General features: G+C 39.4%; 1 protein-coding gene across 5 annotated transcripts in view; it reads right to left on the bottom strand.

The window, feature by feature from the left end:
- Positions 1–17088, bottom strand: part of SPAG6 (sperm associated antigen 6) — a 53745-nt gene that overhangs the window by 12489 nt on the left and 24168 nt on the right. For all 5 annotated transcript variants that reach the window (XM_070428300.1, XM_070428303.1, XM_070428299.1 and 2 more), the window contains 4 exons: positions 15556–15761; positions 14264–14437; positions 9575–9727; positions 6574–6765 (listed from right to left, as the gene is read on the bottom strand). In XM_070428300.1, coding sequence (XP_070284401.1) covers positions 6574–6765; positions 9575–9727; positions 14264–14437; positions 15556–15761 — 725 coding nt within the window. The remainder of the gene's footprint in view (positions 1–6573; positions 6766–9574; positions 9728–14263; positions 14438–15555; positions 15762–17088) is intronic.

Raw genomic sequence — 17088 nt, 5'->3', positions numbered from 1 at the left:
TGCAGTCCGGGACCCCTCCCTTGTTACTGCCCACCTGCTTGCTGCTTCCTACCACTTGGCTTGCTGCTCCTTAGTGCTGCCACGAAGGCCTTGGGTCTGCTGGGTGCTGGGCCTGCGGGTTTGTGTCTCTGATACCCCCAGCAGCCCCAGCACCAAGGTGGCGGGCCTTGGGGCTGCTGGGTACAGGCCCCCCGTTGCGTGTTTGTGTCTTCTATCAGGCCCCCAGCAGCCCCAGCAGCCCCAGCACCACCTAAATAACTTAAGGGAAACTTTATTTAGTCTTCTTTTAAAAGCAATCTAGTTTAAAAATGAGTTGCAGTTAAGACAGAACAAAGAACATGGTACCTAAGAGTGAGATAGACTGACAGAGGAGAGGCTGGGCACTGGTCAGGGGCTTACATGCCAACTGTTCTCCACCTGGGAAATGATGTAAAATCGGTTTCTTTAGTTTTCTGCTTAATCGTCTTCTCTAGCACTGAGGTCAGAGGAGCCGCCTTCCAGCCCCCAGGCTGCTTCTCAGAGTCAAAAATTTCACCATAGGCCTCTGCCTAGGACAGGACCTCTGAACCCCCAGGGTGCATAAACACACAGGGCTTCCATCAGGCTCCGCTGATCCCGGGGCGGGAGGCCTCTCGGCTCCGCTGATATCGGGAGGCCTCTCGGCTCCGCTGATATCGGGAGGCCTCTTGGCTCCGCTGATCCAGGCGGCCAGGAGGCCTCTCGGCTCCGCTGATCCAGGCGGCCAGGAGGCCTCTCGGCTCCACTGATCCTGGGACCCTGAGGCCTCTCAGCTCCACTGATCCCAGGGCCGGGAGGCCTCGCAGCTCCGCTAATCCCCGGGCCGGGAGGCCTCTCGGCTCCGCTGATCCAGGGGCCGGGAGGCCTCTTGGCTCCGCTGATCCAGGCGGCCGGGAGGCCTCTCGGCTCCGCTGATCCCTGGGCAGTGAGGCCTCTCTGCTCTGCGGCTTCAGGGCTGTTGGGCTTTGCTCTACTGCTTGGAGCCTGAGTATGCAGATTAACCGCCATCTTTTAGCTTCTATAATTGAAACATTGTATCTTTTGGAGCTGTTGCTTCAGGAGCTCAGAGCCTTGCAGCTGCAGGCGGGAACCTTGGTTTCCTCTATCGCTGGGGCAACCAAGCATCCTGTTCTCAGCTGCCTGGCTGCCCGCCGCCATCTTGGCTGACAGTTAATTTGCATATACTCACTGATTAGCCAATGAAAAGGGTAGCGGTCGTACGCTAATTACCATGTTTCTCTTTTATTAGTGTAGATAGATAGATACCCTGCCAGTTGTCTTTGTGCCAAATTTTAAAATGTATAGTGTGTTATTGAGTTCTTAAAATACCTATGAGGAAACTGAATTAGAAATAATAAAGCTAAGGACTAAAAATTAATAAGTATTATATTTTGTATATGTGAAACTGTGAGATAACTAATGTCCTATTCCTTCCAATCAACAAATATGAGAAAATACTTAGTTTACTGTAGAGTGCCATTATCAGACATTCTGTGTTCACCAAACGGCTTCATGGCTTATAGATGTGGAGTCAGAAATATTCTACTGTGTGCAGTATTCAGTGAGCACTTGCAGATATGCTGCTATAGGTCACGGGTAGAAATTGCCCCACTCACAGAGGCACAACAGAATCTACTCAACTGGAGAGGAACACTCGACACGAGGCAGTGTCTCACCCACAGTGAAAGAATAGGTGCCTGCAGGTCCCTCTCCCACCCTCCCCAGCATCTGTATTTCATGGTGCCAACACGTGGTGCTGCCCCCCTGCCAAAAGCATAGCTGAAGAAGAGCTCTGATGGACCGTAGCACATCCCTGCAGACAGCTCTAAGGCCATGGCTGGTTGTGATTCTGTTGCCTTGTATGAAAGCCTGCCCCCTTCACTTTGGAAGGCTCCACAATTGGGTTTATCTACAGATGTTTTCCACTGGAAATCCACATCTGTCTGCTTGTATGTTTGTGGTTTGTGCTTCAGTTCCTCCTTCCTCTGATCAACCGATCACCTGTTCTCTCTCTGAGACCTTAGCTGACTTGGTCTTCTGGAATCTTGTTATTCAACAGTTAGCAATGCTCTTGAATGTCAAAGAGCATTATGATGTTCGTATCATGAATTTTATAGTTGATAAATGTAGTCTACAAAAACTTTTATCACATTTGTGCTCTCAAATAAAGAAACTCTTGAATTTATGGTTTCCCAGAGACCCAGGCTAAGCAGTCTTGTAATCTCTCATCTCTTGATATTTGTTCTCAAATATTGTTTTATAAGCTAGATTCAAAAACAACAACAAATTAAGTAATGCAGCACAATTTTTTTCCACAAGTAGTATAACAAATTGGAATTAAACTCTCAATTCTTAACATACCTAGTTACCTTTGTGAAGAACCATCTTAGGATCTTGGTGACTTTAGCAGGTCAGTATATTTACCTTAACTGGTGACAAAGGGTACTAACAGTATAGTAGAGATCACATTCACCGCACCATGCAGACAGCCTTATTCTAATTCTAACAGTACCAAATTGGTGATACACTGTCAAGTTATTAATCAAGAATCCTGGAGGATTAGAACTTCTAATGACACTAGAAATTCACCGAGCTTTACTATCCTTTGTCAAGAAACATACCAGATTTATGTTTATACATACTTCTAGGTAGGAATGTATGTCATGATTAATAATCAGCTGCGCCCTAGCTGGTTTGGCTCAGTGGATAGAGCGTCAGCCTGCGGACTGAAGGGTCCCAGGTTCGATTCCAGCCAAGGGCACATGCCTGGGTTGCGGGCTCTATCCCCAGTGGGGGATGTGCAGGAGGCAGCCAATCAATGATTCTCTCTTATCATTGATGTTTCTATCTCTCTTTCCCTCTCCCTTCCTCTCTGAAATCAATAAAGATATATTAAAAAAAAAATCAGCTGCATTGTCCAGCATGAAAGGAATATCGGTATATTAAGATTTTGTTTACTTGTCAATTTCTGGATTTAAGATTTTTAACAGCTTTACTGGACAAAATGTGGTATATCTATACAATAGAATATTATTTTGCAATAAAAAGGAACAAATATCGATATATGCTATCCAGGAATGAGCCTTGAAACTTATGCTAAGTTAAAGAAGCCAGGCACAAAAGGCCACATTTATTGTATGATTTAATTTAAATTAAATGTCCAGAAGAGACAAATACACAAAGACAGAAAGTAAATTAATGGTTGCCTGAGACTAGGTAGGGAAGATATGGAATGATGGCTAATGGCGGAATAAAAATTAGACTGAGGTGTGGTTGCACAATTCTGTGAATATACTAAAAGCCAATGAATTGTACACTTTCAGTGAGTAAACTATATGTATATGAATTATATGTCAGTAAAGCTAAAAATTAAAGGGAAGAACCATCATGATAAGAACATAAGTCAAATAATTAAATTAGAAATAGTTTTATAACTAAGGTGATAGAATTAACTTATTCAAATGCCAAAACTAACATTTCAATAGGATGCCTCTAAATCAAAACAAATGAAAATGTAATTGCCTGAATGTTTAAAAAATATATATGGGTAAGCTTATTAAAAAGATGTATTTTTTTTCAGTTTTTAATCAGGTATTTGAAATAACATGTACAGGCAGATAGTAAGGCTATGTGAAAATATGCAAGAGATTCCAAGGGGTTGCTCATTGGTTCTCTTGGATCAGAACCAGTTAGAGAATGCTTACAGAAGTTGACATGCCTTTGGGACAAAATAAACTTAAACATGGCCTTATATAATTTGAAAGCTGCTGCAGAGTAACGAATGAGAAATACCATTAGACAGTTTCTGAAGCTCTTGGTTGCCTTTTCCCTACTGAGATAATGTCAAATCAAACAGACTTGATCTCTCACCCAACAACTTATAGAATCCAAGAGACCTTGGGGAAGAAAAAAAAAAAGGATGATCAAGTCTCTACATCAGTGGTTCTCAATCTTCCTAATGCCGCGACCCTTTAATACAGTTCCTCATGTTGTGGTGACCCCCAACCATAAAATTATTTTTGTTGCTACTTCATAACTGTAATTTTGCTACTGTTATGAATCATAATGTAAATATCTGATATGCAGGATGTATTTTCATTGTCACAAATTGAACATAATTAAAGCATAGTGATTAATCACAAAAACAATATGTAATTATATATGTGTTTTCCGATGGTCTTAGGCGACCCCTGTGAAAGGGTCGTTCGACCCCCCAAAGGGGTGTCGACCCACAGGTTGAGAACCGCTGCTCTACATTAAGATATTTGGATGGACTAAAACAAGCATGTCAAACCCGCAGTCCGCAGGCCGCATGTGACCACAACGCATATTTTTGCAGCCTAGCCAATATAACAGTATGTAGGAAATGTTTTAATAAAATTTTCATAACTTAATTTTTACAATATCCTGTTATACATAATTATTAATAACGAACTACAATGTTCACTAATGACTGATAACTATAATCGTGTTGCATTCATCTCCCTTACGCACCTTAGCGCAGGAGCACCATGTCTCTCCATTAATACTAGCACAGAATATTTTAGCAGCCGATTGCCACGTCATTAGTCTTGGACTGACTTGTTTGGTGTGTGCAACAGGAAATATTTCACTTTCAGAGAACAAGAAAAATAGGTTTATTTGCATTACTTATTAATTTGTTCAGTTATTCAGAGTCTGGTAAGTCAATGTTCAAGAAAAAAATATTAATTTTTATTAAAATGTTCATAAAATATTATTTTATGTTAATGATTACTCATTTAGCCCTTTGTATTCAGCATGTCTCTATCAAAATAAACCTACGTGTCTATGAAAATTGAAGCTTTTGTTTTTTTGCGGCTCACTTAACTTAAACCTTGTTTATTTTGCCCATGTTAGCCTTTGAGTGTGACATGCTTGACTTAAAGCCTTGGAAGATTGCTAATAGTACAATGATTGATAGAATTTAATTTAATACCTAGTGTATTTTCTGAAAGTAAATATTGTATCAAATGTAGGCAGGAGGACCCTTAACTTCTATTAGTATTAAACATAAATATTTTACTAAAGCCACCTTTGTTAAAATAAAACACAATAAAAATTATATTTTACTCCAGTAATATTTATACATCAGAGTATCATTATCATTTATTTAAAGCCAAGTTATATAAACTTGGTAGTATATAAAGAATACGGGGTGGGCAAAAGTAGATTTACAGTTGTGTGTACGTGAAAGTTTATTCTTGTATTATTAATTAATTACTATATTTATTTGTATTATAATTGTAAGCCTACTTTTGTCCACTATTTGTTAATTTGTTATTTTAATTAAAAATTAAATATAATTTAGCACTTCTTAATTTTACTTTGAATTATTGTCTTTTCTGTGCACTTCTTTAAATCCAGCTCAATTCTAAAAGTTGTTTTCAAAAAATAACTTTTTCCAAATGAGGTAGTATTTTCTTTCTTTGAAATTCTATAACTATTAAACAACCTAACCTACATTAGAGTCATGTTTTGTGAATCATTTTAGTAGCTAGTAATATTTTTTCAGAAAGCTTGATTTTTTTAAATATATATTTTAAAATGTTTAATTTAGTGAATACTGTGAACATTTTTCTTTTAAGGAACAAATTTAAGACATATAATTTTAAAAAACAGGCAGACTTGGAGTTAGGAGAAGTGGATCATGGCTTCAGGAACACCCCTTGCCCAGTTACATTAACATTTGAAAGCACCTTAAATTATTTTGCAATCAAATTTTAAAATAATATATATTTTTATATTGATTTATATTGATATTTTTATATTGATTTCAGAGAGGAAGGGAAAGGGAAAGAGAGAAACATCAATGATGAGAGAATCATTGATCAGCTGCCTCCTGCACGCCCCCTACTGGGGATTGAGCTGCAACTGGGGCATGTGCCCTGACGGAAATCAACCATGACCTCCTGGTTCATAGATCGACCCTCAATCATTGAGCCAGACCAGCCGGCTGGACTCGACTTTTTTTTTTTTTTTTTTTTTTTAATATATTTTATTGATTTTTCGCAGAGAGGAAGGGAGAGGGATAAAGAGTTAGAAACACCGATGAGAGAGAAACATCGATCAGCTGCCTCCTGCACACCTCCTACTGGGGATGTGCCTGCAACCAAGGTACATGCCCTTGACCGGAATCGAACCTGGGACCTTTCAGTCCACAGGCCGACGCTCTATCCACTGAGCCAAACCGGTTAGGGCAGGACTCAACTTTTAATGTAAGATGGACTTACTCTGCAGCCAATTCTAACTCCAAGATTCTATTACTCTTCAATGCCTATTCTATAAGAAAAGAGCAAGAGGAATGTAGAAGACCACAACTTGACATTCACAACTTTGCACCTGCAGAGATCTTTCTTTAAAACATCACTGATGTTTAGAGACAAGGGTAACCCATTTTCAAAGAAGACTCTCCTCAGTTCTTCTGCTTGACTCACAAAAGCAATATTGTCCATAATGAAAATTAAGATATTTTAAATTACATATTGAGTAAAAATCTAACAAATCTTCACGAAACAGTAAGAATTAAGCACTTGCTTTTACTTGAAGATCCTCAGAGCTTTCTGCCGACATGTACAAAGAAAGCAGCACTGGCAGAATGTTTGTGACTGCGACGGCCCGTGCATGCTCCGGAGTGTGTCTCCCGATCTGTGCCAAGGCCCAGGCAGTGGCAGCCTTAATGTGATCCTCTGGTTCTTCTGACAAGCAGACTGACAACTGGGGCACGCCCTGCAGCATTGATCAAAAGAGCAAGTGTTATGAATCCAGAGCAGGATTAAATAGTCTCCCGTGTCTCTCAAACATTAGAAGAAATCATTGGGCCTTGATCTTTTCCCCTAGATGGTTGAATAAATGAGCACAGCACAGGGGCTGTCATTTTTCAAGCAATAAAATGACTAGAACAAATTTACCTTAATTATCTGTTCCAATCCAACTAAACTATCTCTGCTAGCATTTACTCACCAAATACAGAGGTATTTAACCAAACAATAGATGCCACAGATTAGTGTATAGGCAAAGCCAGATTCCACTGTGACAAATTTAAGTGCTTAGATTTTAAAATCTTTTATTTTACTTTGCTAAAAAACTTAATTTAGAATCCTTTAAAATAGCCTTTTCACTAAGTATAATAGATCTGACAACAAAATAACTACTATAGATTTGCAATCCAATGAATGATATGAGCCAGAGTTCTACTTAAGTAACTTTTAGATTAAATCTGTTTACTAAGACCTTTCCTAAACTAGTAAATAATGTCCATTAAATTTGGTCAGCTTTTATTTTATTTTGAATATGTATTTTAATTTATTTTAGAGAGGGAGGAAAGGAGAGGAGAGAGAGAGAGAGAGAGAGAGAGAGAGAGAGAGAGAGAGAGAGAGAGAGAGAGAGAGAGAGAGAGAGAGAGAGAGAGAGAGAGAGAGAGAGAGAGAGAGAGAGAGAGAGAGAGAGAGAGAGAGAGAGAGAGGAGAGAGAGGATGAAAGAAAGAAAGAAAGAAAGAAAGAAAGAAAGAAAGAAAGAAAGAAAGAAAGAAGGAAGAAAGAAAGAAAGAGAAACTTCCATGTGAGAGATGAATCATAGATTGGCTGCCTGCGTGCCCCGTGCTGGGGATTAAGCCCTCAACCCAGGCATGTGCCCTGACCAGGAATTGACTGGTGACCTTTTGGTGTATGGGCTGATGCTCAACCAGGGCTTGGTCAACTTTTAAGTGATAGTTTTGCCCATTTTAACATGACTGAATGTCAAAGTAGGAATTATTACTCTTGTTACACAAATAGTGCGTGCTTGCATTTTGCATTTCAGGCTTCAGTTTTATCTAAATAATCAAAACAGAATTAACTAAAAGGCCTCAAATACATCTGTTTCTATATCTAAGGAAGAATCAAAATGCCAAATCAAATTATAATTCCAGATTCTGTATAGGAATAACTTTCTAACTAATTTGAGACTATACTGGTAATAATTATCACCTTAAATTTAGTACCACTAAAGTCAATGTCACAGCATCATGCTACCATAGCAAAATCCAAATGATCATGTACACTTTTCCCCTCTGTGCCTTTAAATTTGATTATTAAGACAAATTTCCTCAAGAGACCTGCCATATTTCTTCATTGGCTTCTCTTTTTTCCAGCTAAAAATGCCTATCTGCTAATACAGAAGGTCAGACCTGGCTTCAGAATGAGGCAACCTTCTAGAAAGCCCATGCTCTGGGACATATCAAGACTGAAGAAGCAGGAGGAAAGGAGGTCAGCCTCCTCCACCCCAGCCTCAGTTGTTATGGATGGCTAACGAGATACGAAGCATGACTGTGCTTTGAAAGTTATGAAGCATTATTTACATGTGAAGCACTGCTGTTAGTCCTTAGAGTCCTATGTGGGAAAAAGAACGACACATAGCTGTGCGGTTTCTCTCAACTGAGATCTTCAACCAACTGAGAGACAACGAGGTGGGAGAGGCCAGCAGCAACCCTGGACCAAAGGAGGGGGGGCGCCTCCTGGTTAGTTTGGGGAGGAAATACAGGAAGCAAAAGCAATTGCTGCTGCTTTCCTCATTCTGCCTATATAAGCTTTCTGCGATCCACAAAAGAACCAAGAATCAGAAATCCCAGTGATATCGCACAGTGACCCTTCAGAAAGCAGCACTCCTGTTCTAGTCACTATCATAGTTTTTGGTAATAGAAGAACAAAAGGAAAAGCGTAGGGTAAAAAGTGAGTTAAGCAAAAAATTATCAAGGAATAGGTAGGAAATAAAGATCTGAGGCTCCCTTTTATTCTGAGGATTTGCAAGGGATAAAAAAATATCCACGCTTCTGTTTAACATAACAGCAGTAGGTTTTCTATGCTGATAAGAAACCCGCACCCTAGAGGGTTGCTGGAGACACTGTAAGCACACAGCCTCTGAAGCGTTTCTCAGGAGATCAATAATTATTAATTTAATCAATATTTCTGGGCACCTATTATGTGCCAGGGCTACACTGTATGGTGTGTTAATACCAATTTGTAAATTGAAATGAGGCCAAATTTGTAGAGCAAAGACACAAAACATCACTATCTGATATGTGCTCTGAATTGCCTACATCTAAAAAGAGAAATTAGTTCATGAAAGCTGAAGGAAAGTGGATAAAAAGGGATGTCCTAGCCATTGTCATCTCCTGCCCAAATGGAAGAAAAGGGGAGCATGACCACTGGGCATGTAATTTATAACAACAGTCTTTAGTCAAAGTATGCTTCACATGTTTGTAAATATATAGGCAATCCTTCAGGATACAAATACACTGAATATGTCAATAAAGGTAACACTAATACTTAAGGTATTGCTATTTTGTAGATATTAAATACTGAATAAAACTTTAAACTGCCAAAAAGTAAACCTTACTTCAAGCACTGCTTTTGGAAACTTACTGATGAACCCTGAATAATTCTCCAGGTTTCTTTCTTTCTGGTCAGTTACATTTTATAATCGGTGGGAGAGTATTACTATGGTCTGTCTTAGAATATCTCACTGCAATAACTAGAAGAAAACCAAGCAAGAACAAACCTTGCTAATGATCACCGCCATCGCCAGGTTCTCAGAATGAGCCGCCACATAACCAAGCATCATGATGCCAGGCAGCCGTATGTTTCCTTTGCAAGACCCGATGCAGTCAATCACGGCCGCGACTCCTCCCGCGTTCACTATCAGCTGCGAGAGCTGTGGGAAAGGAAGGTGACTGTGAAGCGTAAGATGATCTTTAAACATTACTGTTGTCAAACATTTTTACTTAGGACCTGAAAACACCTGGTAAAATTTGAAATACGATTTAATGAAATTACTATACTTATTAAAAACATACAAATAAAGTAATCCAATTTTTTTTGTCAATCCTCACCCAAGGATATTTTTCCATTGATTTTTTTTCTTTTAATCTTTATTGTTGAAAATATTACATAGGTCTTTTTCCCCCCATTAACCTCTTCCAGCCCACTCCCTTCCTTCTCCCACCCCCCCCGCCCCCCACCCCCAGGCCCTCACCACCCCATTGTCTGTGTCTATGGGTTATGCATATATGCATACACGTTCACTGGCTGATCTCTTCCACTCACCCTCCCCTGACTTTCCTTTGAGGTTCAACAGTCTGTTCATGCTTCTATGACTCTGGGTCTATTTTTGATCATCAGTTTATTTGGTTCATTAGAGTCCACATATGAGTGAGATCATGTGATACTTATCTTTCTCTGATTGGCTTATTTCGCTTAGCATAATACTCTCCAGGTCAATCCATGCTGTAGCAAATGGTGAGAATTCTTTCTTTTTTATTGCTGAGTAGTATTCCATTGTGTAAATGCACCATAGTGTTTTTTTAAATCAAATCTTTATTGTTCAGATTATTACAGTTGTTCCTCTTTTTCCCCCCCATAGCTCCCCTCTACCCGGTTCCCACCCCACCCTCTGCCCTTACCCCCGCCACCCACTGTTCTCATCCATAGGTGTACGAATTTTGTCCAGTCTCTTCCCACACCCCCCACACCCTTTCCCCCCCAAGAATAGTCAGTCCACTCCCTTTCTATGCCCCTGATTCTTTTATATTCACCGGTTTATTCTGTTCATCAGATTATTTATTCACTTGATTTTTAGATTCACTTGTTGATAGATGTGTATTTGTTGTTCATAATTTGTATCTTTACCTTTTTCTTCTTCTTCCCCTTCTTAAAGGATACCTTTCAGCATTTCATATAATACTGGTTTGGTGGTGATGAACTCCTTTAGCTTTTTCTTATCTGTGAAGCTCTTTATCTGACCTTCAATTCTGAATGATAGCTTTGCTGGGTAAAGTAATCTTGGTTGTAGGTTCTTGCTAGTCATCACTTTAAATATTTCTTGCCACTCCCTTCTGGCCTGCATAGTTTCTGTTGAGAAATCAGCTGACAATCGTATGGGTACTCCCTTGGAGGTAACTGATTGTTTTTCTCTTGCTGCTTTTAAGATTCTCTCTTTGTCTTTTGCTCTTGGCATTTTAATTATGATGTGTCTTGGTGTGGTCCTCTTTGGATTCCTTTTGTTTGGGGTTCTCTGCGCTTCCTGGACTTGTAAGTCTATTTCTTTCACCAGGTAGGGGAAGTTTTCTGCCATTATTTCTTCAAATAGGTTTTCAATATCTTGCTCTCTCTCTTCTTCTGGCACCCCCATAATTCGGATGTTGGTACGCTTGAGGTTGTCCCAGAGGCTCCTTACACTATCTTCATATTTTTGGATTCTTTTTTCTTTTTGTTTTTCTGGTTGGATGTTTTTTGTTTCTTCGTATTTCAGATCTTTGACTTGATTCTTGCGATCCTCTAGTCTGCTGTTGGAACTCTGCATAATATCCTTTATTTCGGTCAGTGTATGCTTAATTTCTAGTTGGTCCTTTTTCATAACCTCGAGGGTCTCACTAGATTTCTTGAGGGTCTCACTAAATTTATCGGCGGTCTCACTAGATTTCTTGAGAGTCTCACTAAATTTATAGGCGGTTTCTAGAAAATTCTTGAAAAACCTTAAAAGTGTGGTTTTGAACTCTATATCCAGTAGTTTGCTTTCCTCCATTTCTGTCATTTGTGACCTGTTTCTTTGTCTCCACATTTTTTATGCTTCCCTGTGTTGATAGAGTGGCTTTGTGTGCTAGGTGTCCTATAGGGCCCAGTGGCTCAGCCTCCCCAATTACCTGAGGTGGACACTCTTGGTGCACCCCTTTGTGGGCTTTGTGCACAGTCTTGTTGTAGTTAAGTCTGGATTGTTGTTGGTATCACTGGGAGGAATTGACCTCCAAGCCAATTGGCTGTGAGAATCAGCTGTGTCTGCAGTGGGAGAACTTCTGTGCTGAAGACACCCTTCTGGGGCAAGACTTGCTTCAGTGGGGCTTTGGTGCTCACTGAGTCTGCCCCCTGAGTGTCTCCCTTATGGATCTGAGAAGTTTTAATCTGGATGGTCCCACTCTGACCACTGGGTACACTGGCTCTTGGATCTCTAAGGAGGTGCTAATTTAGCCTCTGCCTGAGGCTACCCAGCAGGAGCTATGGAGAGATTCCTCTTCTTTGTTTGGGGTTTGGAGGTGCCCAGTTGTGAAGCAATGCAAGCTGCTGTGGGGCCTTGGATCTTCTTTTGGAAGTGCTGGGCCTCTCTGATTCAGCTGCAGTTTGTTAGGTAATTTTCAGGTTGCAAAGGGCCAGGCCTTTCATATGCAAAAGCCTCTGTGCACAGCGTGTGTGGGGTGGGGTCTCAGGGGATCAACAGGGCGGAGCAAGCAGCTATGGCTGCTCCCCAGTCCTACCCTAAGAGGCCCCGTGTCTCAGTGTCCCGGTAATTGCTGCAAGCACCTCTGAGAGAAAGCCGCCCTCAAGTTCTGCCTGATGCCAGACAGTCCAGTTTCTCCCCGTATGAGTCTGGGTCCCCAGAGACTCATCCGGAACTGGAATTCAGATTAATCAGGAGCTTGAGACTCCCTCCCAATTGAAAAAGACAACCGCGTCCTCAGCTGCCAGCCCTCTCCACATCCACCGCATCCTCAGCTGCTAGCCCTTTCCGAGTGCGCCTCCGTAACTCTGCACTTTACTTCCGAACCTCCTCTGAGTCTCAGTGCTTTTCTCTTTCCTTCTAGTTGTAGAATTTCCATTCAGCCAGCCTTCCTGTGGTTCTGGATGATGTCCGTTTTGTCTTTTAGTTGTATTTTTGAAGTGGTTGTGCGAGGCAGCAATTTCCGGTGTTTACCTATGCCGCCATCTTGGTTTCTCTTGTACCATAGTGTTTTTATCCACTCATTTGCTGATGGGCACTTAGGCAGTTTCCAAGTCGTAACTATTATAAATTGTGCTGCTATGAACATAGGAGTGCATATATTCTTTCTGATGAGTGTTTCAGGTTTCTTAGGATATATTCCTAGAAGTGGGATCACTGGGTCAAATGGGAGTTCCATTTTTAACTTTTTGAGGAAACTCCATACTGTCTTTCACAGTGGCTGCACCAGTCTGCATTCCCACCAGCAGTGTACGAGGGTTTCCTTTTCTCCACAACCTCTCCAGCACTTGTCGTTGGTTGATTTGTTGATGATAGCCATTGTGACAGGTGGGAGATGTTACCTCATTGTTGTTTTGATTTGCATCTCTTGGATGATTAGTGACTTTGAGCATTTTTCATGTGTCTCTTAGCTTTCTGTAAGTCCACTTTGGAGAAGTATCTATTTAGGTCTTTGCCCATTTTTTACTTGGATTGTTTGTCTTCCTTTTGTTAAGTTGTATGAATTCTCTATATATTTTGGAGATTAACCCCTTACCAGGTATCATTGGCAAATATGTTCTCCCATGTAGTGGGGTCTCTTGTTATTTTGATGATAGTTTCTTTTGCTGTGCAGAAACTTTATTTTCACGTAGTCCCATTTATTTTCTCCTTAATTTCCATTATCCTAGGAGATATATCGGTAAACATATTGCTATGAGAGATGTCTGAGATTTTGGTGCCTATGGTTTCTTCGAGGACTTTTATGGTTTCACGTCTTACATTTAAGTCTTTTATCCATTTTGAGTTTATTCTTGTGTATAGTGTAAGCTGGTGGTCTAGTTTCATTTTTTTGGCATGTGTCTGTCCAATTTTCCCAACACCATTTATTGAAGAGACTGTCTCTGCTTCAATGTATGCTCTTATCTCCTTTGTCAAATATTAATTGAGCATAGTGGCGTGGGTCAATTTCTGGGTTCTCTGTTCTGTTCCATTGATCTATAATTAATCCAATTTTGAATGTACAAATATAGTCACTGTGTGGAGTTTATGCTGTGCTTCAATTTTCATGCACTGATGGCACAACTTTTATCCCTATTCTAATAGATGTCAAAATTTCTCACCCAGACACTAATAATCTAGGGCTAGTTCCTAACTTGCTAACTACTGAAAGCCCCAATCACAATTAGTGAGTATGAAGCAGATTACTCATTGAATGCTGAATGACAATGTCAGACTTGAAATATCTTAGCTTAATTATCCCCCTTTGCAAACAGTGGTTACTAGCTGATTATTACACTTCAATTATAAAAAATTTCAAGCAAGTGAAGATGTTAGGTGAAATAAAGAATGAGGACTTTAAATTTTAGTGAAAGGACAGGACAGTCCCCCACAGCAAATAATTATCTAGTGCAAACTGTGCACAGTGCTCACAATGAGAAGCCCTGCCCTAACCAAATCATGTGGCGCAGCACCTGGGCTTTTTTTTTTTTTTTTTTTTACCTCGGGTGTATGTTTTGCAATCTCTCGAATTAAAGTAGAAGCATTTTTCTTCACATATTCATCTTTGTCCTTCAGGCAGGTAAGTACAACTGGAAAAATCTCTGCTTCAACCACCATTTCGGCCAGATCCACAGAATGTTTTGCAATCTGACTGAGAGCTGAAAGGACCTGACGCTATTGAGCAAAAACCAAATGAAACAAAGCATTACATGGAGTCCACTGCAGAGATCAGATATAATTTAAGCAGCTTAATACAAATTCCTTTATAAAAAGAAAAAACAACTACATATGTAACATAACATAAGATTTCTGAGTCTTGAGACATTCACATCCTAGTCTTAAACCTAAATACTCAATTTCTTGAATTCCCTAATTTCCACATTAAATGTCATAGTTTTCTGTGGTCTATTTAAATCTCTATCACAGATGATCAAGAATATGACCTCTGGATAAATACTATTTCTTAATTATGTAATACTTAAATTTAATACTTAAACTTTTGTACTTAATACAGTACAAAAAAAAATCAGGCAACCTGACCGGTTTGGCTCAGTGGATAGAGCGTCAGCCTGCGGACTCAAGGGTCCCAAGTTCGATTCTGGTCAAGGGCATGTACCTTAGTTTCGGGCACATTCCCAGTGAGGGGTGTGCAGGAGGCAGCTGATAGATGTTTCTCTCTCATTGATATTTCTAACTCTCTATCCCTCTCTCTTCCTCCCTGTAAAAAAAATCAATAAAATATGTTAAAAAAATGATTTAAAAAAATCAGGCAGAATGAACATCTTATGTTTGGCATGATGCCAATAATATTTCAAAGAACTTTCTATTGCTTGGTTAACATTAACAATTTTAAAATATTAAAGATATAACTATTAGCATATAAAAGTATAATTGGAGACTATTAACTGAAAATCAGATTTAGGAACCTATAAAAAAGATAAACATAAATATATGACAATTTTCATAATAAACAAATATAGTGGTGAGCTAGAAAACCTTTAGGTGCCTTCCCACTCTGAGATTCAATCATTCTGTGATTCCTTATTTTAGTGATTAATGTTAATACTGATGCTACTTCTACTTTTTAGCATTGCACATATTTTCCCCAATCATGTCTTTATTATGTAATCCTTACAGCATATTTTTCACATATGAAAAGACCAAATACATAACATAGTCATATCTGTTTTCAATGATAATTTATAAATTATTTTTGAAAATACATTAATCTGTACTCATTTTCCATTTTCTTCGATTAACAGAAGTCTGTTTTTTAACTTATTTTTAAATACCTTCAATTTAGCATCCGGGTTCAGAATCATCTGAGCTAAGTGAGCAATAGCTCCTGCATCCACTACTGTCTGTGCTAACTCTGGTGAATGCTTTGAAATATCACTGAGGTCTGAAGCAGCAATCCTTTTCAAAGCAATTTCTGGCTCCTGGATACAAAGCACTAACAGAGGAACTGCTCCCGCATCCACCACAGCTTGTGACAGTTCTGTGGGTCCAAGAAAAGGAAGTGAGTATGGGTGGCTGACCCTTGTGCAAGCCATTCTTCTCCCTGACAGATACAGCAAAGAAAAAAAAGGGAGGTAGTTCACTGTCTAGACATCTGTATTTGTTTCATAAACCGTGTGGACCAATCTGGAGCTGAAAAGAATACAGGTCAATAGATGGCCCTCCATTTACATGAACACGTTTGAGGTAGATTAGGCTAAAATGGCTTGTTTTTGTTTTGTTTTTAAGAGAGTAAGCAGATGCCAGCTGTTGAAGCTCTGACAATTCTGCACTTCTAGTAAGCAAGCATCTTATTCATGGTTTACAATAACAGAGACCAAAAATTTACCAACCACACTAATTAGGCAGTATTTTGTACTATTTACATGAGTAAAGATTAACATGAATCTTGTGCTAATAATGTCGATTTTTAAAATCTCTTCATCTTACAGTATTTTAAAAAGATTTTTTTAAGGCCCTGGCCAGTGTGAGTATCTACCCATGCACTGGAAGGTCACCGGTTCAATTCCAGTCAGAGCACATGCCCAGGTTTCAGGTTGGGTCCTCGGTTGATCATGTTTCTCTTTATCCCTTTCCCTTCCTCTCTCTCTAAAAAAATCCCAAGATTAAAAAACAAACAAACTTTATACAAAATAAAAAGGTGCATTTTTATTGTACATATAAAAATACTTTCAAAACATAGTCTACAACTAAACATACTCTAAAAATATAAATGTTAATATTTAGGTAAGGAATAAATTTATCATAACCATTTTACTTCTCAGAAATAAACATCTTTTGAATAGACACTTTGATTTATTTGTGTGTCCAAGAATAACAGCTATAAAAATAACACTTTTTAAACAATCCTCACTGGAGGATATGTTTCTATTGATTTGAGAGAGAGAGACACATCGATCGGTTGCCTTCTGTAGGTGCCCTAACTGGGGATGGAATTCGAACTGTAGGTATGCTCTCTGACTAGGAATTGAACCCCAACCTTTTGGTGTAGGATGTGACACTCCAACCAACTCAGCCACCCTATCTACAATTTTGCGAATATAGTTTTTCATTCTGTGAAATTCTTTCCTTAGGATGAATTCCCAAAGTAGGCTTTTTAGAGTAACCATAAACTCTTTTGTGACTTAGATTAGTTTCACCAAACAACTTTCCACATGTTGACACAATTTGTAGGGCATACACATTATCAAGTCCTCTCTAACCTTCAATATTTATACCAATATCTTTCATTTATGAAGCATTGACCATGTATTTTCATCCTCACAACAAATCTTGAATAACTCTGAAGTAGTTACTCTCTTGTAGCA

The sequence above is a fragment of the Myotis yumanensis genome, unplaced genomic scaffold, assembly GCF_028538775.1.
Source record: "Myotis yumanensis isolate MYYU_CA2020_CCGP unplaced genomic scaffold, mMyoYum1.0.hap1 SCAF_1, whole genome shotgun sequence".
Classification (NCBI taxonomy): domain Eukaryota; kingdom Metazoa; phylum Chordata; class Mammalia; order Chiroptera; family Vespertilionidae; genus Myotis; species Myotis yumanensis.
This window is presented reverse-complemented; position numbering and strand designations above follow the sequence as displayed.